The 27,853-nt window shown below is 27.4% G+C and overlaps 1 protein-coding gene and 1 long non-coding RNA gene across 4 annotated transcripts; both read right to left on the bottom strand.

Annotated features, from left to right (window-relative positions):
- Window positions 1-715: 715 nt before the first annotated feature.
- On the bottom strand, window positions 716-27,853 carry LOC107446498 (multiple coagulation factor deficiency protein 2 homolog). 2 transcript variants are annotated; one of them, XM_087163700.1, is made up of 5 exons: window positions 27,716-27,853; window positions 26,423-26,590; window positions 6,210-6,296; window positions 4,532-4,710; window positions 716-1,173 (listed from the first exon to the last, which is right to left on the bottom strand). In XM_087163700.1, the coding sequence occupies exons 2-5, from the start codon at window positions 26,581-26,583 to the stop codon at window positions 1,070-1,072; spliced, it is 531 nt and encodes a 176-aa protein (XP_087019826.1). In that variant the 5' UTR covers window positions 26,584-26,590; window positions 27,716-27,853; the 3' UTR covers window positions 716-1,069. The 2 variants fall into 2 exon arrangements, with proteins under 2 accessions (XP_087019826.1, XP_087019827.1); XM_087163701.1 differs by having other exon boundaries at window positions 27,721-27,835.
- Window positions 7,757-13,196, bottom strand: LOC147808926 (uncharacterized). 2 transcript variants are annotated; one of them, XR_015433686.1, is made up of 4 exons: window positions 13,151-13,196; window positions 11,170-11,217; window positions 10,191-10,255; window positions 7,757-7,878 (listed from the first exon to the last, which is right to left on the bottom strand). It is a non-coding gene; the product is annotated as an uncharacterized LOC147808926 (long non-coding RNA). The 2 variants fall into 2 exon arrangements; XR_015433685.1 differs by lacking the exon at window positions 13,151-13,196 and adding an exon at window positions 12,198-12,228 and having other exon boundaries at window positions 11,170-11,221.

The following is a 27,853-nucleotide window of genomic DNA, read 5'->3' as shown; positions in this document are numbered from 1 at the left end:
ACATGGGTTAGAGTCCTTTTACCGACAGGCTAACCGTGGGAGGTTTCCGATGTTTTCCTTTCCATGTAATACAAATGCGGGATAGTTAAATCAAAAAGTCCTCCACGAAGGCAAATTTCTCAAAATGCATGATTCATGAGTTCCATTGTTTTCTGGATTGGGTTCAAAATTACAAGGCTACGGAACATTGGTATAGTCGTAAACCCTACATTGTGTCAGCTGTTCAACGATGGTTATAAAATAAAATTAGTTGGTTTCGAATAAAAAGGTAAAACTTGTAGAATAAGGATTAATCTCGCTAACTCTTCAAAAGTTTCCCCGCGAGATACCAAGTCTAGTATGCGCTAAAAAACTAGGAGCCTGGTCCTCGTAACGCCTCTTTATTCCATTTATTTTGAACTTAATTGATCAGTGAGTTGCGGAGATTGGGGTTAGCTGTCTTTGAGTTCGAGGTTGCTATCGAGATAAATTCCAACAAAATTGTTTTCTATATGAAGATTTGAATTCGATACATAAAGGAGAAAAAATATTTTAAAATAACATTTACTAAGCGAAAAATAACTTTAACTTTGCTATCAGTAGAAAATATTTTTTTATCCGCTACAATATAAAAATCTCTCTTAAAACCTTTGCAATTTTGTTCCACAACAAAACATCAAATTTCAGACGTATCATATGATACTTGGAGCACATTAAATTAAGTGGTCACTAAACATTAAGACGTAAAAATTTTATCACATAGAAGTAGTAGGTAATTTACAGATGACAATGGTGCATGACAGCCACCTTTATGCAAACTTTATATCGTTGTCCCGAATGGTATGTTGGTCAGAGGATCACATGTTTGCAATGTTGTTTCATTATTACCCAGTAGACTGACAATATTACTTGACTTGATCTACATTATATAAAAATATGCAAAGTATTTTCCTTTGGGATTGATGCTTAGTCTCTGGGGGAAGAAATTCAGAGTCTGAAGAATGTTTTTACAACTTGGAAGGAGAGGAGAATTTTTTTTCTCAATGTAACAAGACTATAGTTTTAATTTTTGGGATATTCTTCCTGTTCTTTAAACTTCCATTTTTTCTCGATGCCGTGCTGTTGCATATTCTAAATAGTCGAGATAGCCATCACCGTCTAAATCTTCTTCTTTCATGATTTCATCTATAAATTCTGAAAATGAAACAGTACATTTAAGTAAATTATGCACTAATAGGGTAATTAGGTTAAGGCAGCGGTTCTCATTTTTTTTTCCGACTACAGAACCCTATGTAATCAGACTTCTTTCCGCGGAACTTTGAGGACACTATAACCTCTAAAAGACTATATTTAAAATATTTCATTAGAGGAATGAAGATTTTTCATCGTTTTACCATTAATAATCTTAAATTAGGTTTCATGTCCGACAGTTAAATTTGCATTCCTAGTGCTATATCTAGTCTAGTTAAGAATTTGTTTCGAGTGTACATACATAAGCTGAAAATGAATGAAATAAGCTGCTTCATGGTTTACTTCAAAATGCTAACTTAAAAGAACTGCTGTTGAAAATGTTTATAATCAAAACACATTTCTTTAAATAATTAAGTTATGTTGATTTGAAAAGCACAATAAGAAACACTAATGGAATATTTAATAAGTACTTGTTTTTTTTTTTTCATGATTTGGTCAATATATTATTATTAGAAATATTATATTTTAGTTTAAAAAATGCCATTTCTATTTCATTGACATTTTAATTGAAATAATTTCATAAAGACAACCGCAATATTAACTAAGTTATGAATTATTGGTTAAATCTAAATATAATCAGAGGTTTCAAAACTCATCACTGGTTATAAAAGTTACTAACTCGCGGAACCCCTTTAACTCTTCGACGGAGCCCAAGGGTTCCGAGGAACACCATTTGGGAACCACTGGATTAAAGTAATGCACATATAGAAAAAAAAACATTATCTCTAAGCTAGGTAAATAGCGTTTTAGAAATGTAGCATTGTAGCAATGGGGATATGTTGCTAAAATACAGATTAATATGATTGATATTTTTGTTTTCATTTAGCATTGAACGTCACGTGACTTTGACATAACAACGCTGAACAGCTTACCCAGCAACCATAGCTGAACGACATATTAATGTTTTTACTCAATTATTCTCTAAGGAACTTTCCTGTCATTAATGGAACAGACTTGCATGATTTGGATACAAAAAATGCACTTTCGAATTCAGATGACTTAACCCGATGCAATTTAACAGATAAAAGCTCAAAGCAATTTATAGAATGAAAATCCGAAGAATAGTAAATGTTGAAATACCAGAAAAAAGAACTTTTAAAAAGCGAAAGCTTTTAAAAATGTTAAAAACCTAATTCCGGCGAGATGAAAAACCGCTGCCAGTTTGAACTATTATAATAAATGCCTTTTTGAATTGATGTAAAGTTATCGTTACACATCGCTAACGAGTAGAATTACGTCTCATTTATTATTCTTATATTATCACACATTCTATATTCTTAGGCTTAATGTTTTTGAAGTTATGTTGATTATTTTGAAATCTGGATTATCACTTACAAAGATATATCTTAATAAAATGTTCTTACATAAAATTTTAATAATTATATATTTTATGAATAAAATAATGCTTTCTATTTTTTATTATTTAAAAAAAAAATTATCGACTGATCCAAAACAAACATTTATGAATGAAGTACAATGACGGGGGAAAGTGAGTGAAGACTCTTTGTGTCTTAACAGAATTTGTAATTAATCTCTTGCCTGTGGAATATATTTAAGAGAAACTTGCAAAAAATGGAAGAAGAAAAAAAATTCTCTGTAATTTTGTTCGTTTGCATTATCAAAATGTTAAAAATTGATTATTTTTATTAAAAAAATAAAGTTTTAAACGAAATAACTATTATGTTTAATAGTTTCACAATATATGGGGAATGTGAATGGATTAGAGTAATTTTAGCTCAAATTATAGAAAAATAAATTAAATGACATAATTTTAAAGATAAATATAAAAAACTGACACAAAAATATTATTATTTAAATCAACTGATGGGAATTACATGTTCCGACAAATACCAAAACTTTTCGCGGGGAAATTTAAAAATAAGTAAGGTTGTGGTAGCCCAGTGGTTAGAGAATCGCACTCCAGCCCGGAGGGTTCAGGGTTCGATCCTCGACTCCACTGAGACCCCCCCCCCGAGTACATGCGATATGCGTGCTTTAAAAATTTATGGAATCGGAAGTCCTGTAGTCGGTCACTGAGCAGTACCATGGGTACAGAGATCTGAAGAAAATTTCCTTCCCCTTCAGATCTATATCTAAATTGGAGTAGTGGCCTCACTAACTATGATGCCATGTTTTCGAATCATTTTCAGAGATGTTTTCAAGACCGTTGCCAATAGCTCATTGTGCATCTCTAAAATGACGTAAATAAAGTACTTCAAAAACCTTTCAACTTTACCTTGCTTTTACCTTTTTACTTTTGTGACAAATTTTACCCGGTAAAAAAAGGGGTGAAAATGTAGAAAGAAAATATAAATGAATAAAAATAAACGTTTAGGTGAGTAAAGTGCTCATAAATGAAGAGTTAGTGAAAGAAACAGGTAATCGTCGTTTTCAGGGTATTTATTAAACTGTGAAAATAACATAAAGTGGTCGTTTCAACACGGGTATATTTAATGCAGCAGATTTGTTTTTGTTTTCCCTTTAATTTTGATAAAACTAAACCACATTAGTTTTGAGTAGGCTTGCATGATTTTTATTTCAAATTAGGTAGTATTAAATAAAGTAAGACAAAGAACTATTAGCCTCGCCTTATTCTCTGAATAAATCTATAAGAAATAGTTCGGATGTCACGTTTTTTCTTTTTACCCTGATTGTAACCACTTTGAACAGAAAATTCATTTTACTAAGTTGACCAGTGTCCTGACAAAACTTAAAAACAAATAGTAACGTTTCTGAAAAAACTTTCGAAAAATCACCGCTTTACATTTTCAACTATCAAAAGAAAAAAAAAAAGCTTATATTTGTTAGAGAATCTGTGCTAAGAGTTTCCGTTATAAAAATATTAACACGTTACAAGCGGATCCCGAATAAATACGTTTTTGAAATTTGTGCGATCCATACAAAAGTTTAAAAAGCGGTATCAAAACTACTTCGTTTCCTCTCTGTCTTTCAAAGAAATAAATCTACTCATGATTGCCACAAACATAAATGATTTAGTATATATGTTATCAGTACTACAATCGTTCGTCGTAAATTGTTTTTTAAATTAAGGTTTTAACTACAGAAGCAAGTTTGCTCCAACTCCTATGAAATCTCGCCTACCATTTTTTTTAAAATTTTAATCTATAACAGCTGTAATACATTTTTATTCGAAAAGTTGCCCGCGTGCAATGTGTTAAGCTGGAAAGGTAAAGCAGTGAGTTTTCGAATATCCTTTTAGAAACTTTACTCTCAGTTTTTTTAATTTTGTCAGTTGGTCAGTTTTCATTTCACACTAAATAATGGATTAAATATAACTTACTTGAATCCTCTTCGAACTTCTCATTCCACCAAGCCTGTAAACCTTGTCTTATCTGAGGATTATCTGCCAAATACATATCTTTTTCTGATATGGATTCATGTTGTCTATCCATTATATGATTCATGGCTGCTAACAATTCTAATCCATCTAATCTTTGGTCATCGTCTAAATCATGAACCCTGTAATATACAAAATGTGTTTGTAGTTTAGTTAAAGAAAATGACATCCTCAAATAGAGACATTACTCTAAAAAAATGTCAGCATTGAAAAGATTTGGCGATAAAAACTATTGGCTGAAAAAAACGCCCAAGCTTCTCCTCTTTGTAAAGTATTGGCAGCAATGGCTTTTTACCATCAAGAACTCGGTTAACTCTTTCGTAGCGACTGTCCGCTCTGCCAAAATGACATCACTGAGAGGTTCAACGCTTCGCAAAGTATGCCCAATGCATTTCGGGAAGTTGACGCTCGTATTCTCTTATTTAAATGCTACATAACAATTCATTTGGAGATTGTGCAAGTTTGATAAATTAAAATGCAATCAAATTTCAAAACTTATTAAGTGCAAGATTTTAGAAGTATTAATTCGATCAATGGAATATTAGCAATATATCCAGCTCTTAGAATACGTGACTAACGCGTAGAACTGTTCGGTTCGGTATGCTATACTAAAATAACAATTTATAGGGTGAGCAACGTACGCAGATTTAACAGGGCATCATACGTACTAAGATCCAGCGCATGCTCAAAAGTAACAAAGTAACTGTCAGGAGGTACCGGTTGTTTGGCAATTCTACATGTATGGTTAAGTCATAGATATAAAGGCAGATTATTAGGCCTATATTAGTCCCTGCGTTAAGTACACTACCACTCGCATCGCTCCGCCATTGTTACTTTGTCAAAATGTGGTAGCAGATTTAATCAACATGAATGATGAACATTAATGCATGCTCATAGGAATATCTTTATTAACAGATATTCCTATGAGATATTAGGCATTCCATTGCTTTGTCAAAATGTGTTGGCAGATTTAATCAACATGAATGATGAACATTAATGTATTCTCATAGGAATATCTTTATTAACAGAACAGTACCGTTTACAATAGTGTAAAATGCAAAACAAACCAATAATAAATAAAAAGAGAACATTTTCTTCTCCTCCGCAACCCCTGTAGTGGTTGGGGGGAGAGAAGGGTGGAAATTAGTTTCAAGAACTTATGCTGCGTGCCCCTAAACGTTGCTTTTTCTTTTATACACAGGGACCACACCAATCCTTGGATGACTGGTTTACGTTATGCCTACCGAAGTTAGCCTTCTTCCCCTATGCATATTCTTTGGCGATAACTTCCTACATATGAAATCTTCCCCACGGTTTTTTTAAAACAGGTAGTCAACCAGCCAGCGTAAAGGCTTAAATGCGAATGTTCTACTCTCATTATAATAATATTATTCTCAATTATAGCTTCCAAATTGTAGCAAGACAAAATTTTCTTGTTAATCTTAGCAAATGTTTATTGAGGTTATTCATTTTTTTCCGTCCTGTTCTCATGTCTTGTTGCATTGCCTTCAGACTGGATGATAGAAAATATACTACAATACTAGAGGGTAAGAGGGTAGATAAAAATTTTTGGATGAACCTTGTTTTTTAAGAACAAAAGTCGCAGCATTGGTAGACTTACTGGAAATAATATGTTTCCAAATCTATGGGATCAAGTTTATCAGAAAAATCTTTATTGTACAGTTCTTGCAGATCTTCTTTAATGTGGCTGTAATAACAAAAGAAATTAACTAATTTGAATGAATACAATTATAATTACAATAATATATAAAAACCCAACAAGCACACAACTTTTGGGCTAGTGAAGGGACAATGCCGGCTCACCTAAAGTGCCATTACGGCGGGCTTTTCATTGCCGTATCGGTTCCGTTAATAAAGTGAAATCTGGGCCAGAATGAGGGCCAGTGCATGGCATTTCAGGCAAACTTCTGGCAATCGTTGAAGGACCGGGACTATTTTGTTGCCTCTGGATTGCTTTGCCATTTTTGCCTTTTAAATACCGGGGAAAAAAATTTTTTTCACAGAATAAAAAGAAAATTGCCGTAAAGGCTTTTATTGAACCTTTATGATGTCTTTTTTGCTTTTTTATCAAAAGCTGAATACGTTCACTGGCATACGTCGTTGCCTCGCTTGCCGTTAAGGCACCTTAACTGTAGACTGATTAGAAAACGTCTATGCCGTTTTCGCCCATATCGCACCTTTATTTCAGGTGTTTAGGCGAACTTCTTTGCCTTATTTACCAATGCACCACCCTTAACTCACCTCAAACTCGGTTCAATAGAGTTTTAATGGCGTCCTTGCCGGTATCACACCTTTATTTCAGATGCTTAGGCGAACTTCTTTGCCTTATTTGCTAATAAACCACCCTTAACTCACCTCCCACTTGGTTCAATAGAAAACTTTAATGCCGTCCTTGCCGGTATCACACCTTTATTTTAGGTGTCTCGGCATTTTTTTTATTTTTTATTATTAGAACTTAGCTTTTAATTTCAAAGGCTTCTTGCTGCATTTTGTTACAATTCTTATTTAGGGAACATAAATTGTCACGAGTGTTTGTTCTACTCGGCTGATATCAGTGATAGTAATTTATTGATTCTTAGCTTTTTATATTGTAATATAACAACAACTGTCATTACATGCATACTGTTTTATGAAAATATAAAAAACAAAATGGTGTAAAACAATTATTTAATTTATAACCAAATGTCCAATGAATCTTCGTACAATAAAATAGACTTTTTTTTTATTTCATTTTAAACAATTATAAGCGCTATCATTTAAAGTAGAAGCATATAAAAAAAAATCTTTTTGAATTGAGTATTTAAATTTTTTAAGCATTTTGAGATAGAGGAAATTAAGTACAAATTTTTATTCTAAAATAAAACACAATGCAACTCAATAAATAAGTTATTTAAGTTTTTAAAATAATGCTTATATATTTAAAACCTACATCTAGCTTTTATTGATAGAAACTTACACATAAAAGTTTATTTATCCTATAATTTTGTGTATATTCATCAAGTCATTAATTTTATTAAATATTAGATAAACAGTATATATCATAAATAGTTTTTTCAAAAAAAAATATTTTGTACTAGTAAATAATACACCATTTTAGTAATTTTAAATATATAAAAGCAGGAATTTTAACAACAATAAAGCTTAAAATAAACCATGAAGGAGTTTTATTTCCTTGTAACAAATCAATACATCTGTATACACTATTTACATATGGACAAATATATTTTCTTTATCCCATTCCAGAAGCTTTATTTCAATGAGCCTTTTTCCTGCAAAAAATAAAGCAATTTATTTTACTATAGATATATTAAATGTTCACAGAAAAAAAAATATCATTGATTTAAATCAACTGATTTTTTAAAAGCCATGGATTAAGACAAGCTGATTATTTTTACAAAAAATTATTAATTTAATTATAAAAATATGATATTGAATTTAGTTAATAAATATGCATTCTTTAGGTTGCATTTAAAAAAACAACTAAGATCTGATTTCAGAGATAATGATAGTATTTCACTAAGAAATAATAAAAGAGATATGTATGTAAATTATTATAGTCATACATCCCTTTAATGATTATACTTAAGAAAAGTATTGATTTAAAGAAATAGATTTGGAAAAAATCAATTACTTAAATAAACTTATCATTTAACTATTATAATTATAAATACTTTTTATACTATGTAACTAATAAAAACATTATTTATAGTATGTTTAATTCAAGTCTTTTTTTTTCCATTAATAAGGTTATTTACTAAGAAATGGTGAAAGGGATATGCAAGCAAATTATTATTTTTTAAAATAGATCAACTGCCAAACATATTAAAATTATTCACATTTCATTTTTTAATTATTTAAATGCAGTTCATATATATGTAGCTCATAGATATCAAGACTTATTCTACCCAAAGTAATTTAAAAAAGTTTTTTCAGCAATGCAATCTGATCTAAACTAATTTAATCTGCTTTAGATATCTAATTGAAAAATAGTATCACAAACTTTAACATTCATTAGCAAATTGAGAATGAAAAACATAATTATAATTCTATTTATTCAATTAGTTTTGTAATAATTAAATAATTTTAACCATCTTAGTTAGAAATGTTAACTATTGTAGCTATAATAATATTTTAAAGTAATGTTAAGTGTTATGAAAACAATTCATTCAATGTTTTGAATGGTAAACGTAGAAAAAATTTTTTTTTTTAAAATGATTTTCTTAAACCCAACAATTTATTAACAATATTCATGTTATATTTAATTTTATTTAATGCGACATTATATTAATAACCAAATTGCTGGTACATTATACATTTATCAGTTAACTGTAAAAAAAAATTAACAAAAAAGTATAATTTGCTCTAAATATAAATTTTTTAATTCCAGAAACAAAGCTTGAATAATTTTTTTAATTCTATTAATGAGCGATTCGTAACAGTTTGAGATTGATAATTAGGAAATGTTAATAGTACTTCTGTAACCAGTATCAATTATTTAATATTATTTCATACCAATATTTATTTAAAATCTGCAATTAAATTCGTGACATCCTTAATAAATTACTTTTAAGTGGAGTTTCAATTATTTTGAAAGGAAGGCAAAGTAAATATTGTGTCTTGGCATTTATATATATATATATATGTATATGTATACATATATATTACATCAGAAATACAAATCTTTTGATTATTCAAACTGATGTTTTAGGAACTGCATTAGTATTTGTAGAATATGTGATGTTCTGAACACAGACATTGTCAGAAATCAGAGCAAAAAGCTAAAAAAACATGAGAATAAAGTTGTTTTTTTTTCTTTATCAGGAATTCAGAAATTTCAGGACTATGAACTCGGATATTATTTAACTTATTAAATAAACTATTATGCTAAAATAAATGGAGAGAAAATTTATACTTTATTATTAAACTATTAGTATAAAAACTTACTTTTATTATATCTTTCCTTATAAATTTTGTATCTTTTTTATCAAATAATTATAATGCACCATATAAGAAAACACTTTTTAATTATCATTCATATAAAATATATGTGATATATTGCCTTAAATATATAAAAATTTATATTATATTAATGGATTAAAAAATAATTATGTTCCATGAAATTTAATTACATACTAATATCATAAATTATACACATCTAAATAATAACATTAATTAAACAATATTGAAATATAGCATTTCTATATTACGGGCAAGCAAGGTAGAGAATCATTCTTTATGGTATCACTAAAATCAAATTTAAATGCTGAATGTTTATTTTGCTTGCTAAATAAAGCTGCATACTTAAATATTTAGTTCTTTCCTTTTTTATTAGATATTTTGTTAATATATTTAAAGAAAAGAGTGGATATTTTTAGTTGTTTATTGAAAATATTAATTAATAGCTAAAGGAATAGTTAATTGCTATGAAAGACCTTGAATTGGCTCGGTTAATTTCAATTGGCTTAAAATAATGTCCCACAAATTGTTTTAAAAAAACACAAAACCCCCAGTTTAAACAAAAAAAACTGGTTTCTTTTCAACCATATGGTAACCTAAGGTAAAATATAAATTTATTTCTTACCATCCTTTTTGTTGATTTTTAAATTTTGAGTTTTATCTTCATTGTTGATCTTCCATCCTGACTCCCTATGAAAGAAAAAAAAAACTATAATTAGAATATGATAGTTGTAAAATTAGTTAAAACAAAAACAACAAAATCGAAACATTAAAAAAAAAAACTGTTTCTAAAATCATGTATGAAGATTAATGTAAATATTTTTATTTCAGTTATGGAATATGACAATAAGTTCATTGTTTATCATTTATCTTGTTTATACTCTAAGCATGTGGTGTGTTAGGGGAACTAAATGTGAATTGGTAAATTCAATAAAACTTAGCACGAGCTTGTAGGGGAATACTTTCAGCCTTTCAGCCCAAATTTAATGTGGACAAAGTTTTTAATTTTTTTCATGTATTTTTTTAAGTAAAAAATATTTGCTAAAATAATTGCTTTAATACGAATATTATATGCTGGTGAAACTTATGGAAAAATGAAATATTATATAATATTATCATTTCAAATAAAATAACGAAAAATATTTCGTTATTCATTCATAACTTTACGTAGTTATTTTAACAGTAAAAATAATTTCTTTTAAAATTTTGTTTTCTAACTAATTAAAAAAATAGAATGATAAAAAAATGTTATAACAGGCATGAAAACAGAGAAAACAAATACTAAAATATCGTAATGATATAAAATTGTCAGCACATCTTTTCACCTAATTTATACATTCATAAAGTGCATTTTTCATTTATTACGAAACCTTATTAAGAAATTATTAAATAAGAATATTGCAAAAATATAAATATAAAAGCTTATATGAGTAATAAAAACACTTGTTATTAATAAAGACTGTGTTAGAGAAATACATAAAGTGAACTTAATTTTGATAAGCACAATAATTATTAATTAAAAAAATCAAAATTCTTTTGCAAATCAAAAATATGTGATTTAATTGAAAAAAATATTAATATTTAATGTTTCACTATGTTCTTACCTTATTTTGCTGTTGATGGCTGGATTAGCATTTCTTGGATCGTTCGCCCTGTCTTTCCATAAAAGAAAAGGAATAAATTAGAGTATGATCGTCATAAAAACAGTTAAAAATCAACAAAATCAAAACTGTTTCTAACTAATTATATTTTATAATTTTTGTTAAAAACAATTTTTTGATTTAAATGAAATTAATTTTGATTTAAAGGAAAGAGAAGGATCATATATTAAAATTACAGCGAATATTTATATTTTTGGTAACTGACGATAAGTTGAATGTTTACCAAATTTTACCTTACCAAATTTTCTCTTAAAATTTTTTTGATTCTAATTTAGAAAAAGAACTAGTCTATTAGCCAATTAGAATTAAAATAAATAGATAAATTAGAATTAAAATAAATAGACAAATTCTAAATAAAGCTTTTGTTAGTTAGGGCTCCCTCTCAATTTTAAAAATAAAATTTCCTGAATTTTTGAGGAATAGTTTCCAACAATTTTTAGATTATATATTTCCACTACACAGTTATCATCATAAATTTTAATTAAACAGTTAATAAAAATTCTTTTTTGTAGAAAATGTATACACTTTCTTAAACACAAAATTGTCAAAGGTGAAGGCTGAACAGGTATATTTTAGAATTAACAACCATTTAAAAACTCAAAATAGTAAATTAAGAAGAAGATAAATTACATGAGATAAATTATAGATTTTGCACAATAACTGGAAAAAAAGAATTAGTAATCGTCTTTATAGCATTGAGGACCAACAATATTTAATACAAAAAGCTTTATTTCATGAAAAAAAATATTATACAGAAAATATTATTATACTTATGAATAAATTTTAAAAATAATAACCATGAAATAATATTCTAATTTCTATTCAAAAAAATTGAACGTAATTTTAAATTAAATTTGCTTTATAACAAATTCAGTTTTACAACATAATAATTTTATAACGAATTAATTCATTTTAAAACAAATTTAATCGTAAAATTAAACTTAATATAAAGATTTGAAATGTTCTTATACCTCTACAGCAATTCATTAATTGCAAAAGAAGTATAAAAACAACAAAATAAAAATTAGAAATACTGTCCTTCTATTTAATATGTCATTTTGTTATTTATTTATTTAGAACAAAGAATATATTATATTGAGTATCAAAACAAATATTTAAATTGTTTAAAAATATATTCTGAAAATACTCAAAAAAACTTTAAAAGTGGAAGTGTTTAGTGGAACAATTTTTACATGTTTACCAACGTTATTATTATTTTTTTTAATTTAAAAAAGTCAAAGCAGAAAAATTGTTGCAAATTGTTTAAAAATATATTCTGAAAATACTCAAAAAAACTTTAAAAGTGGAAGTGTTTAGTGGAACAATTTTTACATGTTTACCAACGTTATTATTATTTTTTTTAATTTAAAAAAGTCAAAGCAGAAAAATATCAAAATTAAAGTATAATTTAAATATAAAGTAACTAATTAGAGATGAGAAAATTTAAACTCTTACTATTTATTTATTTATTTTATGGTGGTTCAAAAAATATTTCTTCTTATATCTAATCAAAATTATTATTTGAAACAATAAGTGACACCCGCGGTTTAGATAATTCAAATAATGTTTTTTAACAATCCTTCAGAGAAAAAATATGGCTACCGAAATGAAGTAAATTATTAAATTAATCAATGCTTCCGAAAAATGAAAGAAGCATTTTTAATTAATGCATAAGAAATCATAAATTTTTCTTTTATTAGATAGAGTTAATTGAACTTTTATTTATTAAAAAAATCGTCTAATTCATTTTAAAACTAAACTAGCAGCTTAAACTAAACAACAGGAAAGCATAAGATAAAATAGCCAACTGAAGTATTATAGTTATAAAACATAATTTCTAAAAACTTAGCAAATAAAATCAAAGCGAATTAAACTAATTTTAAAAAGCTATTTAATAAATAAGTTAAAAAATTTTTTAAATTACATGAACTAAAGAGAAAAAACTTGTTACTTACTTGCTCTCAAGTGGCGCCACTTCTATTTTTCGAAGAAAGAAAAAAACTAGGGGCTACGTTTATCTCCCTCTTTTTACACCCTTTTCGCCAAATGAATCTTTTAGCTTGTTCTATACAAGTAATCAACGACCACCTACTGAGCAGCTTTTCCGTACTTGAAAGGAATGTTTCTTAGAATTGGGGGTAGGGGACAAAATGTGCTTCCCCACATTCTTTTTAGTTCAAGGACTTCAAACATACTTATCTGGTGATTTCAAACAGTAATGAATATCTATTTTGAATTCTTAAAGACAATTTCTGGTCCTCATAATAAAAAATTAATCTGCACTAAAATATTTTATTAACTATTAGCGATAAGCAAGCTTACTAAATTAAAAAATTATTGAAGTCAAAATTCATTTGAGTACTTTTCGTAAGAAAAATTTTTAATACATATAAACTCGGAAATAATGCTTACATATATATTTTGATTTGCGGAGTAGTAAATTAGAATATCGTTTCTTTATAATGAACAGTAAAGATTCCATAATTAAGGACGTTTAAGTAAATAAACCATTTTTTAGGTTTCATCAGCTTTTTAACAATTTTAGTACATAAAAACACGTTCTACTTTTATGAAATATTTTTTATAAATAATTAAATAACTTTAATTGGGCAAATTTATTTACATTAGCAAACTGGCTGTGTAAAATATAATATTAGCACTACAAAATTATAAATTTTTAAAAAAATATATATATATTTTCGTCTAAAAGTCTTTATAAATCACTCCCCGAGTTAAGAATTTTTTTGTTTTTGTTTATGAATGAATGCATGACGACTGGTTTTTTTTATATCATTCAATTACATTACTAAAAAATAATTATATTTTTGGTTGAAAGCTAATGATCAGAAAGATTTAAAATCCTAAATAACCAACTGCAACAAATTCATTACCTTGGATACTTAAAGCAAAAATTTGAGGTTACTTTATTTTTCTACTAAATACTTACTTCTTTTAACTATCTTTATAAGGATAATGATGTTCTTTTAACTTTCTTACAGATGATATTCATACGATGAAATTCTATTTAGCTATGCATATTTATACTTTCTATGGCATTAAAATTCAGGATTTTTAAATTCTTTAACATAAAAATCGTAACTTTAACTTTAAAACTTTATTTTATTTACGTTTAAGCAACAACATTGATTTTAGAAATCCATTATTAGTTTTCAAACAGTTTTATTTAGTTTATATTTTAAATTTATACTTTGAAACACACTTATATACACGCAGTTTATATTTCAAAACATGCATCGAAATTTTTTGAAGTAACATCAGTTTTTATTTTGCTATTATTTGCATAGCTATAACACATGAAAAACGTTATTTTTTATTTTATCATTTGAAACTTTAAATATTTCATTAAATGCATAGTTAAAAATTACCTGTCTATTTTTTGTTTAAAAATCATTTTATTTATACAAAAATAAAAAATAGCAGGCTTTACCCTTTTCTTACTCCGCTCACTCCCGTAATTGCTTATCGTTCATTCATCATTGATTTTTTTTCTTTATATATACTTCCTTAAGCTGCAATATTTTTCACTTTTCGCAAAACACATAACATTTTATTTTCAAAATATACAAGTATTGCAGCTTTATGTAAGAACATTTTGCTAAGCATAATGAAATAAAGGATTTAATAAATTTGAAAAATAATTATCTGTACTTGAAAGAAAAAAAAAACTTAAGGAATTTAGATTGTGTAACTCAACTGGAAAAAAAAAATGAGAAGTAATACTACTCGTTAACAAGACTTATTGAAGTTTAAACAGGGAACGGTTTTAGCGTTATTTATTAAGTTTATTGTTTTTAAAAATGTCAATATAATTATTAAGAGTGATATTAGGCAACAAACAAATCTCTCTCTCTGGCTGTCTTTCGCTACTTTTTATTGACAACAACTTGAGCGCATGTTTATAAAATAAATTTTTTATGACAATGGATAAATAGTCAATGGTCAATATTTAAAGCAAAAAAACTTAAAGAAAGATATAACGAATGGGTATTTAAATTTTCAATTGCTTTCAAACATATTGGAATTTCAAAACAAAATTCTTGTTAAGTTCACACATAAATCCGCCCTTTCAGCAAATTAAATTTTAACCAAGTTACCTTTCAGCCAACTACGCGAAGAAAAAGTTTTTCTTAAATTACCGCATTCTATGATAATAACATTTTTTCAAAACAAAACCATAGCTCTGTTAATAAAACCAAGTATTTAAACCATTTATTTGGTAATTTTTTTGTTAAAATGATAGCAGTTAACCGGATACTCTAGCTTTCAAAATTATAGCTCTTTTAACCTCACATTTAGTAAAAAATATAAAACTGAATAGTAAATTTTTCTGAACAAATGGTTTTTATACAGTGCTCTAAACTATCATGGTAAAATTATAAAATTTTACCACGTTTTTCGCATTTCAACTCATATTATAAAATCTAAATTTTTTATTACTTTACCGAAAACATTACTAAACCACTTCGTTAAAAAATACTGAGCTTTTTGGTTTTTCCCTATAGCCGGAAATAAAGTAAGTTTTACAATATTTTGGTAGTTTTGATTAAATTTTCTTTTCTAGCAAACATATCAACCAATCGCAGTATTTTTTTATTAACAATTAGTGATTTTTAAGTTAACAATCGAAATCGAAATTTTCTCTACAACTCATCATGAGAACAATCACGTGAAAAGAAAAAGAAGAAGAAAAAAGGTGCGTAAAAGGCAATAATAAAATTGCAATTAATTTTCGAACATATTTGAATACCGGTATTAATTTCAAGATCAAAATTAGCCTTTACAGAGCGCACAATTTCTAATTAGTATTTGCATTTCTGTGTTCTACAAAGCAGCCAGTACAGTATTTTTTTACACCAGATTTTGCAGATAACAATTTCCAAACTAATTATAGAATAGTCATTTTCATTTTCATCGCACTCTCTGTTCATTTTTCTGTAATCCTTTGTAATTTTATTTTATAACTGTTGTTGAACAGCCAACCCGAATTTGATCTCATGGTTACCAGTGTTCAACTTTATATCATTGTAATTTTGAATCTAAACCAAGAAATAAGAGAACTCCTGTACAAAAGTATCGGGAACGAATTGCCTTCGTGGAGAACTTTTTCATGGTGAGATAAACCACGAAAACCTCCCGTGATTAGCAAGACGAAGATGGGACTCTAATAATCCACGATGCGTCTATCACTTGGAATATTTTATGTCAGCCGGGTACGAAATTCGTATCAACCAGCAATTCTTAAGATTCAAATCCTCAAAACTCATTAGTTGGCTAGCGTTCCTTCCCCTGAGCCTCCACCGCTTATCCTTCGTAATTTGAAACTTCTAAATCTTATACTTTTTGTACAGCAAAGCAAAATGTAAAGTTAAAATAAACACCCAAAAATAGCGGAGGGGACTTCGCTCCTTAGGACTTTTTTATTCAGAGGGAAATGTATTATAGTAAATATTTCTTTCAGGATTCGGCTCAATAATTTAGTAGTTTTCCTGCCACTGTTTATGAATTTTTTCATATAAAAATTAAATAAAAATACAATATATTGATAATTTTTTGCAGAATATTTTTCTAATTAAAAAGATGAAATCCAGTTTAGAAGTATCTGAGTTAACTCCTCAAAGTAAATATACTAAAAAATAGACATTTAAGTGCATGAATTATAAAAGATCCAACATTTTACGCATTTGTGTCTAGTTGAATAGTACTAATTTTTGAAGTTGCGAAATAAGAAGACTTAACAATTTTATTACCATTAATTTTCTTCCTTTTTTTAATAATTTATTAACAGTGTCTAACTTGTGCTTGAAAAAAAATATTAAACATTTCTTTAATTAGTAAAACAAATTCTAACAAGAAATTTTAAAATAATCCTACTTAAAAGTTATTACTATAATGGGGAAAAAAATACTATGATGCTTCTTCAGAGTTTCATAACAGTTAAACTTCTGTTTGCGCATTTGTTTAAGAAATATAATGTGCTTACGTTGTAAAAAAATCAAGATATTCAAGAAATATCGCAGTGATGCATGAACACGAAGCTTATTACAAATTTATCAGATAAATTACTCAAATTTTTGAGGGTTCAAAGAATCTAATTTCTTGTTTTTTAATGTTCTTTTTTTACCTGCACAAAAATATATATGTGTTTATATTTGAAGCATTTAAAGAAACTTGATTAATTTGTATCATGGCGTACTATAAACGTACTATATTATCTCAATAGTTGTGAAAGACTCAAATAGTCGTTCACCATGATTTAAATAATTTACAAACTTTCGACTGCTTAGATAAAGAGATGAAAGATAAAGAAAAGAACGAAAAATGATGTTGTGTAGTCTGAACATTTTAGCCAATTTAATAAATGAAATACGGTTAGAAGTTTCCACCTTAACTCATAAAAATTAGGACATTAAAAAATTAAAATGTATGAATTACAAAAGATCTAACTTTTATTGCATTTGTGTCCAGATGAGAGAAAAATTTGATTTTACTAATTTATGAAGATGCGAAATAAGAAGATTTAACAATTTCGTTACCGTTAATTTTTCGTTTATAGTTTTCTTTTTATATTTTAGCTTTCTTTATTAGTGCACGAACCACGAGATATAGCTAATTAAGTAAGCTACCGATTTATTATATCAATTGTTAAAATTAAGGAAGGTTGAAACTGATTTCTCGCTTTATAATGTTTTTTTTTCCTACAAACAAATATATCTGCTTATAATTTTAAAACACATGAATGAGAATGAATTTGATTTATTTGAATCATTTACAAACTCTTGACTGTTCAGATACAAGGGGTTTAAAAATCCAAAAAAGTGCAAAAAATTATGATGCTTAGTTGTACCCATAAATCATAAAAAGCGAGACTCTCTCCATTTTTAACAAGTTATATTACTAATCAAATAAGACTTTAATATTGAATCAAAAAATATTTTTAAAAAGTTAGAGTTTATTTATGTATTTATTTTTTATTTACTTTTACAATTTCCCATATCCGGTTGAAAGATTTTTGTTAGATGCATAAGAAATAGAATTTTGATCTGTAAAAGATTTTTACTGTGTATTGCTTTTCGCAATCTATGAAATATGAGAATTTTGCGTTTTTCTGTTATACATTTGCTTATTTATTTTTTTAGAAAAAATAAATAGTTCAATTAAAAGCTTATTGCAAACAATTGAAAACAAAATTGGTTTTATGAAAATGTTAAATAATAATAATCATCAGCAATATAAGGAAATAAATAAAAACTGAAATTTTAGTGAAGAAAAAAAAAAATTGGAAAAGTCTAAAGTTCCTCAAGAACTCTGACCCCCAACAGGGTGGGATGCGAGAAGCGCATAACCGGACGTCGTTAACTTCTCAATTTACCATACACTAACAAAGAGAGGAAATACTCGTCCCCCTCAAAGCAAACTGTAACTAATTCTAAAATAAAGGTCTTTACTTCTTTTTGCAACAAATATTTTAATATCATGAAGGGCACACAAATACACTTACAAACTCCTTTTTATTCCTGAAATTCTATTGCATAAAATTAATTGACCATTAAAATTCTTATGATTCTCTTTTTGATATAGACTTTACATTTAATATATACAGTAAAAAATCGCTAGTTCTTACCACGTACAAAAGCGCTTGCATTACAAACTACTAATTTTAGTACAATAATTACCAATAATACAAATTATTATAATTTTATCGAAAACTATTTAAAACAGCACTAATTCGAGGAATTAATTATCATGATGGGTCGTGTAAAGAAGGGACAGTGAGTAAACTTTGTTTTTACGAAAATAATTCAAAATAATATTTTCATTTAATATCTGTCATAGTAGCGTAAAGATTAAAGTGTTAAAATTCTGAGTAGGAAACTAAACTCCTTTAATTTTCTATTAAGATATGTATACTGAACTGCTCTAAATTGATTTTATGGGGATATTTATTTGAGCTAAGTCAAATAAAGAATAAATAAGTTAATGCGGCAAAAGAATTACGCAGCGTAAATTACTCAACGTTATGTTGAATTACAAGTTCTTCAAAATAAATATTCTACAAAAAATATGCATATCAAATAAATTTTTTTTTTTTTACAAAATAAAGAGTAAAAATTTAACTTAACTATGTCGTATTTGTTAAACTTCTTTATTCTTACTATAATTGCGAAATTTATTATATTTAACTGTAAATAAACTAAGAATAAGTTACTAGATATCAGATATTATTTATATAAAATTTTATTGAAAGATTGGTTTGAACTGTTTTCTAAAAACAGAATCAATTCAAAAAAAGATTACTAAAATAAAAAATTAAAAAAAAGTATGTGTTATTAAGAGAAAGAAATATACTATACAATTACAATTTTATTCGTTAATAAAATGATTAATGGAAGTTACAGAATACTATTTGTTTAATAACATGAGAGAATTGTAATTGCACTATTCCAATCACTGGATACCCATTAATCATTTGTTTTTCTTGGATAGATTTTTTTTAAGGTCGTCATTAATTACAGAAGGTGTCTAAATTAATTTTTGTCCTTTTGTCAGTCAATGGGCTAAATTGATTTTTAATTCCAGCCAATATACGTTTCGCAGAAAATTCTTTTCTTTCTTCAGTATTAATATTTATATAATAATTGCTGCCAAAAAGAAGAACAATAGTTGTGTATAAGTTAATTATAAAACGAATATAAAATTGCTTTAAAGTAATTTAATGTAACACTATTAAAATTACCCTCTGGTGAAAGTAAAAAGAAAAAGGTCAGTCTGTAAAACAATGAATTCCAAGAATTTCAAAAATTATCTTCTTTATTTTTAATTATATCATTTCGAGATGCTTTTTGATTTTCGAGATGCTATCATGATTTTTTTCATGACTCTTAGAATTCTTTACTTAAGATAATAGTGTTGAAGTTAATCTAATCGATTAAATTGGTCTAATCGAAAAGTGCGAACGCATGAGAACCTAGAATAATAGCATTAACACTGACCATTCCTGAAAATTCTTTTTATATGAAGTTGGAAAAATAAACTGCATTGTTAAATTAACGTGAAACGAGCAGATATTAATAAATTTCCTTCTCTGTCAGAAAACTGAATAAATTTCCTTCTCTGTCAGAAAACTGAAAAGGTCACTGATACCGCCACTGTTTTGGGGTTTTCAACTTAACGTTACATTTTATCAAACACTGTTTGATTTAGAAACTTCAAATTACGTTAATATGTAGGAAATTGAACGGAGATCACAATGGAATTAAAAAATAATTCTAAAATTAAGTCAAGATTATTTTTACTCTTATACTTGTTAGAAAAATAACATGCGGGCCGCTCTGTGACCGCAAGAATTCAGCTGCGGAAGTTAAATTTGGTATGCTGAAAGAGCCAAATTTGTTTTTAACCGTAACATAGAGTCTTTATTTCCTTTTAGAAACTCTTATTTGTTTGAAAGTTATTACAATTTAAAAGTTTTTTTTTCATTTTTTCTTTAACTAATAATTATTTATTGATTGTTGTGGAAAAAGTTTTCATTTACGCGATTTTCATAATATCCCTCTTGACTTAATATTAAAAATAATGAAAATAAAGAAAAAAATATTATATAGAAAAAGGCTAGGTGTTGCCAAATATAAAACTTCGACATTTTATACCGACATTTGAAAATATGTGTAGAATAAAGAGAAATAAGAATTGTTTCTTATATGATCGGTTAACAAGAAAAAATTACTTCTAATTTATAAATCCTTTTCATTGTGTCGCACACTCTGCCTTTCTAAAATGTAATTTTTTTAAGCGCAGTTATTTATCATTCAAATCCAGCTATCCTTTTTATTTTGTCAAAATTAACAAGTTACTATAATGAACTTAAATAATAGTATAATAATTTTACATTAAGCAAATAATTTTTAATCGACTTTTCAGGAAAAAAAAACTTTTAAGAACATTGTTAAGAACAGTTTGTGCCAAATACCGCTAGTTCTGAGAGAATAAAAAAACGAATTTGCGCGCGGGCATAAACTGCTTTTTCCATAGAACATCTTCAATGCGTAATAACTCTCGGCGAGACCGTTTTTCCTTCTTCTTCATTTGTCAAAACTTAGGAATCCTTAAAATGCAACTGCTGGCAATCCAATCGTAATTTTTACTTAAAAAAGTGGAAGAAAACAATTTGTACTTGATCTTCAATTATTTCAAACTTGATGAATGAGATTCAACTACAGGGATTATCGAGCGTAGCGAACAGGTGACGGTGCCTCCATGTAGAAAACAAGGATACATAAAAATAAATTGTGTCGAACAACTATTATCAATAAGCGTATGATTAATATTTAAAATTGTCTCTAAAAAAGGACTGTAGAAGCTGATCAATTGATAAAAATTTATCTGCTGCAGTCAAGGTATAAATTATCGTCACTATCTGAAAAACATTTAATATATTTAAATATTAGCATGTTTACGAATTATGACCTGTTTTTGAATTTTTTTTAAATTAACGTCAAACTTTAACCGGATTTCAATAAATTAGTTCAAAAAGAACTGCACTCTTTAAAAAGGAGGTATGAAAATGATTCATTGGATTCGTTTTGTACTATGAAAATTGCCAAATCGATTCGGCAGCATGAAATACTATTTCATTTTTCACCAGTTTATGGTTAAAAGAGCTCCACTTAGTTCTAATTACATAATCATTCAATTTCGTCTAAATAGTTATGCCTTTTCTGAAATATTGATTTGCAAATTTACCGTAAATTTAAAACTATACCTACAGTTTAATGGGACAAACAGATAAAATTTCGGTTCTCTTACCGTTATTTTAATATTTCAGCCATATTTCTGTTATTAGTTCCTAAGATTTAAAACATAGCACAATTTTAAAATTTGTTAACCCAAAACCCCTTGTGAGAAAAAAACAATGTTTTTAATTCATGTATAGGAAACATTTTGCAAATGACATTTTAAAATGATTAAATGTATGTTTATTATTTTGTATTGTTATGTTTCTTTCATTTTTCTACAACTAGGGAACATTACTGGAAAATGAGTAATTTTTCACACAATGCATTTTTATTTAAATCTTATATCGACTTCGTAGAAGAAAAAATCGGTGACTTTTTTTCAATCCTGCTGTAACTTTTGTATTTTTTCCAGCTTTAAATACAATGCTATTTTTATTAACACTTGAATTGAAGTATGTGACGAATGTAGTGTAAAGAAAGATTGAAACAGAGAAATTTAATGTTTAATTTTGTCTAATTTGCTATTTAAAGAATTTAGTTTCAAAATAAAACTCAATAACGCAATTATGGTTTTAAATAACTACTCCGCTATTTAATTGGTTAAGGCAATATGCAGTAGAACATTTTTTTATTTATGTCACATTTTATGCTAGAATAAATAGTGCAGACCCTTGCCACACATGAATGATAAATTTGCTTGACTATAGTAAGTAGAAGGGAGAGGGGGGGGATATTGTCGCCGTAGTGTCCTCAATTGGTTATGCCTGGACAAAAGCCGTACCGACTGTCATTCTGAGTAAATTGGCGAAATTCTATCAAAGTTAAAAGAAAGGCAACCCTACAAGACCCTACACTTTATATTTTCTGCCATCTATCCGCAGGACTCGAAAACACGTCTAAAGTAAAAAATAAAAAACAGCGCCATCTATGTATTGCATTCAAAACAGTTTTTTTTCCTTAATGTATATAAACTATTTTAAAAATAAATTAATGCTGCATGAAAAAATATTTTTGTAATGCAAATAAAAAATAAATATAATTAACGTTTTGAAAGTATAATTTTAATTTTTATTTATATTCTGTATTATAAGTTTTTAAAAAAAATTATTTGCTTAATATTTTGAAGTTTAATTAATAAAAATATCCAAATGTATTTTTATTACTTAAAAACGTATATTTAAGAATAAAATTTCCTAAACAATTATTATTTTCAAGTATTGCTTAAAAGTTTAGGGGAAAAAAAGTTATTTACTTTATTAGACTAGACATTTGCTATAAACAGTCAGAAAATTTAAACACGATTTTTTTAAAATTCAAAATTCTTAAGACCATTTAAACTATTTTGAATCCAGTTTTTAAGAAGTAAGTGATTAAACTAAGATATTAAATTTGAAATGAACATTAAAATAAAAATAAAATAAAAAACAATTTATATAAATAAAACGTTTACTATTATAAATGGTATACATTCATTATTACAAAACACTTAAATTGTAATAAAAGTTAGTAAATTAATGTAATAAAAAAGCCCATCTCATTAAAAATCCTTGCTCTAAATTCAAGATATTTATAATTTCTAGGAGGATTTAAGCAATTTACAATATTTTTTTATTCATTTATTTTCTATAAATAGATTTTTTTATTTACATGAATTTTAAACTTACCTATTCATTTTTGTTTTAGAGAAGGTTTAAAAAAGGAGTCATAGTCTGGAAAAAATTTATGTTAATTTCATTTGGGGCTTACAGTAATAATTTTCAAGCGACCAAAACATAAACAATGGGAAAAGTTTTCATATCGCTTCTTCCTAAAATGACAAAAAATAGACAATGACGGACCTTTAGCCTTTTACTGCTATCATATAAATTATACTAGATTTTTTTTTTTAACCATGAATTACAAAAATGATGGATTTTTTATTGAATCCTTTAACGTTAAAAATAAATGTATCGCTTATTCAATAAAAAAATAATAATAAGTCTTCAATAAGAAAAAGTCTTCAATAAGTATTCAATTCAATAAGTCTTTCTTAAGTACATGTTTAATACAATAAATTTAACAAAATTTTATAATAAACAATCGAAAAAATAAAAACTTTTTCTCAATGAACAAAGGAATTGTTCTAGTTAAAAGTATTAATATTTATTCTTATTTTTAAGGGAATATGTATTAAATTTTTCTAGAAAGAAAGAATATATTATATTTCGAGTTAAAAATTATACTTCAGAAAATGATTTCAAAAAGAAAAAATAAATAATTATATATATTTATTTAAAAATTTTAATAAAATTTAAAATGATTATTTTTTAATAAAATTATTTTTTTAAAAAATATAATAGGTAATACCACATAAAGTATATTTAGATTATAGTAAAATAATAAAATTCAAGTTTTTAATATTCTATGTAAAAAATTAGCAGTTTTCAAAGAATAATAAAAGTTGTTTTTTTCCTCTCAAAAATACGGTTAACGTTTTATGGATTTTTTCCATTCTCTCCTGATTTTTTTCAAATTTTTGAGTTAAAAGCACATTTTTTACCAACTCTGCATCTATTCATTATTAATCTATTGTAACATTACACTTAATTAACGGTATACAATAAAGGTCCTGTAACTAATTAAGTGTAAGAGGCCAAACAACGGTATACAATAAAGGTCCAGTAACTAATTAAGTGTAAGAGGCCAAACAACGGTTTTATTTTTCGGGCCTGTATAGGTGAAGAGTTATTCCGCCTCTTCCTGAAATGCCTCAAAACAAACGATAAAGGACCCTATTGTACTTGCCTTTTGCCGTTACCCTACCTAGAATGCCAGCTTACGGCCTTACGTTTGCCGTGAGGTGTGTGCTTACTGGGAATATTGTGATTAAATATTTATATTAAAATATGGATACAAATCTAATTAATATGTATATATCTATATTTAAAAAACACCCGTGTGAAAAATGGCATCTTATATTTGTTTTAACTAAGTAGGCATTTCTTTCTGTTATCCATTTGAGTTTAAAAAAAAAAGTATTATACTTGTCGTTCAGAACCAATGTTATCTTAAACAGAACTATCTCGAAACACTTGTGCTACATTCTTTTCTCTAATTTTGAAAAAAAAGAAGAAGAAGAAAACGAACTATTCTTTTGAAATAATGGTAGGCTTAAAGGGGCTCTCCTACCTTTTTAGCGCCGCAAATCGGTCAACGTTTGATAATTTTACCGCGGCCTGCTGAGGGGGGCCGGTGCTGATTGTTTATATTTTAGTATTGTTTTCCTGCCATAATTTTTACTTAACTGCATTTAAACGTACCTTCAAAATAAAATATAAATACATGCTCGGTATTGGTGCGAATACAGGTGACGTCTCTCGGCTCCCGGTTAACCTCTTGTCCATGGAAAGTCGCACAGACAGTCGTCTGTTCATCGTACAAATGACGTACAGTCATCTCGTCCATGGAAAGTCGTGTGAGAAATACACCAAAGTAAAAATTAAAAAAAAATTAATGACAGCCCGGTACCATTTGATCCATGGACTGGTACCGGTCCGTGACGGAGGGGTTGGAGACCACTGGGCTCCTTAGCTCTTCGTATTTAAAATTAATTTCAAGGTGTGAAGAAAAATGGCGTTGCAGGTGAACTTTTAAATCATTTGCATGTAGTGGTGTGGAAAATAAATTTAAATGAATAAGAAATAATACATTAAAACAGTATACCCCAACCCCCGGTCCGAGGACCAGTACCGATCCGTGGATCAAATGGTACCGGGCCAACCATTTCATTTAAACTGAATTTAAATTCCTAGGTTTATTCCCCAAATTAAAAATATCTGTGTTCCATTAAAATTTTATTTTTTTAAAAAAAGGGGCCCCCGAAGGTAGTGACATAAATATTTTAATGTTTGTAATGTATGACTGGCTCCGATTACCCTTAGATGGAACCGTCTCATTGCAGAGAAACAAACTCAGGATTCTCATTGATTTAACGTTCTAGTAAGTTAAAATGTTAAATCACTTTACATTTATTTTTTGGTGTTACTATATTTTATTTTGAAGGCATGTTCAAATACAATTAAATTAAATTTACTAAATCAAAATAATCTAAAATATAAACAATCAACTCCCCCCCCCACCCCCTAGCGGGCACCGGTATAATTATCAAACGTTGACAGGTCCGCGGTGATAAAAAGGTTGGGGAACACAGCATTAAAACATTTACTTTGCTATCACTATAATAAATTTTTTAAAAAAGTGTTCAAAGTTGACAGCCCTGCAATGTATTCCAGATTTTCTTTGCTGAGCTTGTCTAAAACGGAGTGATAATTAAATTAAACGAGTTTAGAAACAATATTACTTTTTAAGAATTGTGAAATTCTTTTAATTCTGAACAAGTGATGAACGCTAATATTTAAAAAAGTTTACCAATAAGCAAAGATAATAATAAATAAAAAAATTACTCATAATCTCTTATGAATTCCTTGTCTTTTAAAATATCTTTTGGTTTGTTCTTATCAGGTTTGTAGTGTTTGTGCCCTTGATGAAGTGTCTTTACCGAAATAAATCCACTTGCACTCATGATAGATGTTAAAATTAGAATTGAGTTGAAGAGCATATTCATCCTGTTCCTAATGAGATTTAAGAAATATATGTTTATATTAATAATCAGTTAGTTATAAATGATTAAATGAAATAAAATAAATAACTACTATGATCATTTGTAATGCATTTTAGTAATTTTAATTCATTATTTTCTATTATTAAAATTCACTATGCCTTCCATCTAGCATGATGGACAGTAACTCGTATACAAAATGCCGTTCCGTTTTCTGGAATGCTTCCAAGGAAGATTGTAGTTACCTACAGCAATTCTCAGTAATCATCCCGCAGTTGTAAAGTGTTTAAAAAGTAAGGTAATATTCAAAATAATCAAGAATGGTAAAGTAAACATCATCAGAAATTTCTATGTTACCTGTGACGTAAAAATTCTTATTTTTTGATTCTTGAATATTCTTGTCAGATTTTTTTTTAATCGTTTGAAAAGCGTCATATCTGGACTAGAAGTTACATTCATGTTAAAACAGGATTTTAAATAGTGCCGTCCTTACGCATGGGTATAGCCTGGCTATACAGCAGGGTCCCAAACACTTTGGGGACCCTTGAGAATTCCACTTTCGAAAAATTGTATGTAATAAGAAAAACTAAGAAGATTAACATTGCCTTATACATTTTTTAAAAGAATTATATTCGATTGAATGAAGCTTGTATTTTGTTTTTCTTTCTACAAATAGTGATTGATTACAAAGCAAACACCAATGATTGGAATACCTTATAATCAGGAAAGCTTGAAAAGTTGCCAAAATCTAATTTTGTTTCTTTTTAGTGAGGTTTTTAGGTACTCAACTCTCATTTCCTTCTTAATTTGCTCCTTGTCAGAGCAATTGTGCTGAGCAGGTGATATTTTCAGATCACCTGTTCTGAAATCAGACCTAAAATAATCTTACTCTGAATAGGTACAAAAATACAAAATATAATATCTTGAAAAACAAAATTCATTGATTATGCATTTTTTCGGATATAACCTCAATAATCATAATTCGATATGACTTCAATATATTTCCGAAAATGTTACAAAATAAGACATAGTTACCCAAAACACTATTCTTATAACATTAAAAATCATTATATAGTTTATATTTATCCATTAACTATGAAATCTATAGAAAAATAAAAAAAAATACGTTGTTTTTTACCGTACAGTACTAGATCACTCTTGGAATTTAAGCCTTCAATCTCCTGTACAATTCATTGTCTCATGGAAACGGTATCAATAAATATGAAAATGATATAATAACACAGATTATCTTAACAAGAGAATGAGCTCGGAAAAA

The sequence above is a fragment of the Parasteatoda tepidariorum genome, chromosome 5, assembly GCF_982258835.1.
Source record: "Parasteatoda tepidariorum strain Cologne lab strain chromosome 5, Ptep-v5.0, whole genome shotgun sequence".
NCBI classification, from domain to species: Eukaryota; Metazoa; Arthropoda; class Arachnida; order Araneae; family Theridiidae; genus Parasteatoda; species Parasteatoda tepidariorum.
This window is presented reverse-complemented; position numbering and strand designations above follow the sequence as displayed.

Coding starts and splice junctions, on each gene's coding strand:
- LOC107446498 (XM_087163700.1), bottom strand. CDS start 26,583: ATGAATATGCTCTTCAACTCAATTCTAATTTTAACATCTATCATGAGT. Junction 6,297..26,422: donor GAATTCATAAGAGATTATGA/GTAATTTTTTTA, acceptor TTGTTATTACAG/CCACATTAAAGAAGATCTGC. Junction 1,174..4,531: donor GAAGTTCGAAGAGGATTCAA/GTAAGTTATATT, acceptor TTTCATTTTCAG/AATTTATAGATGAAATCATG.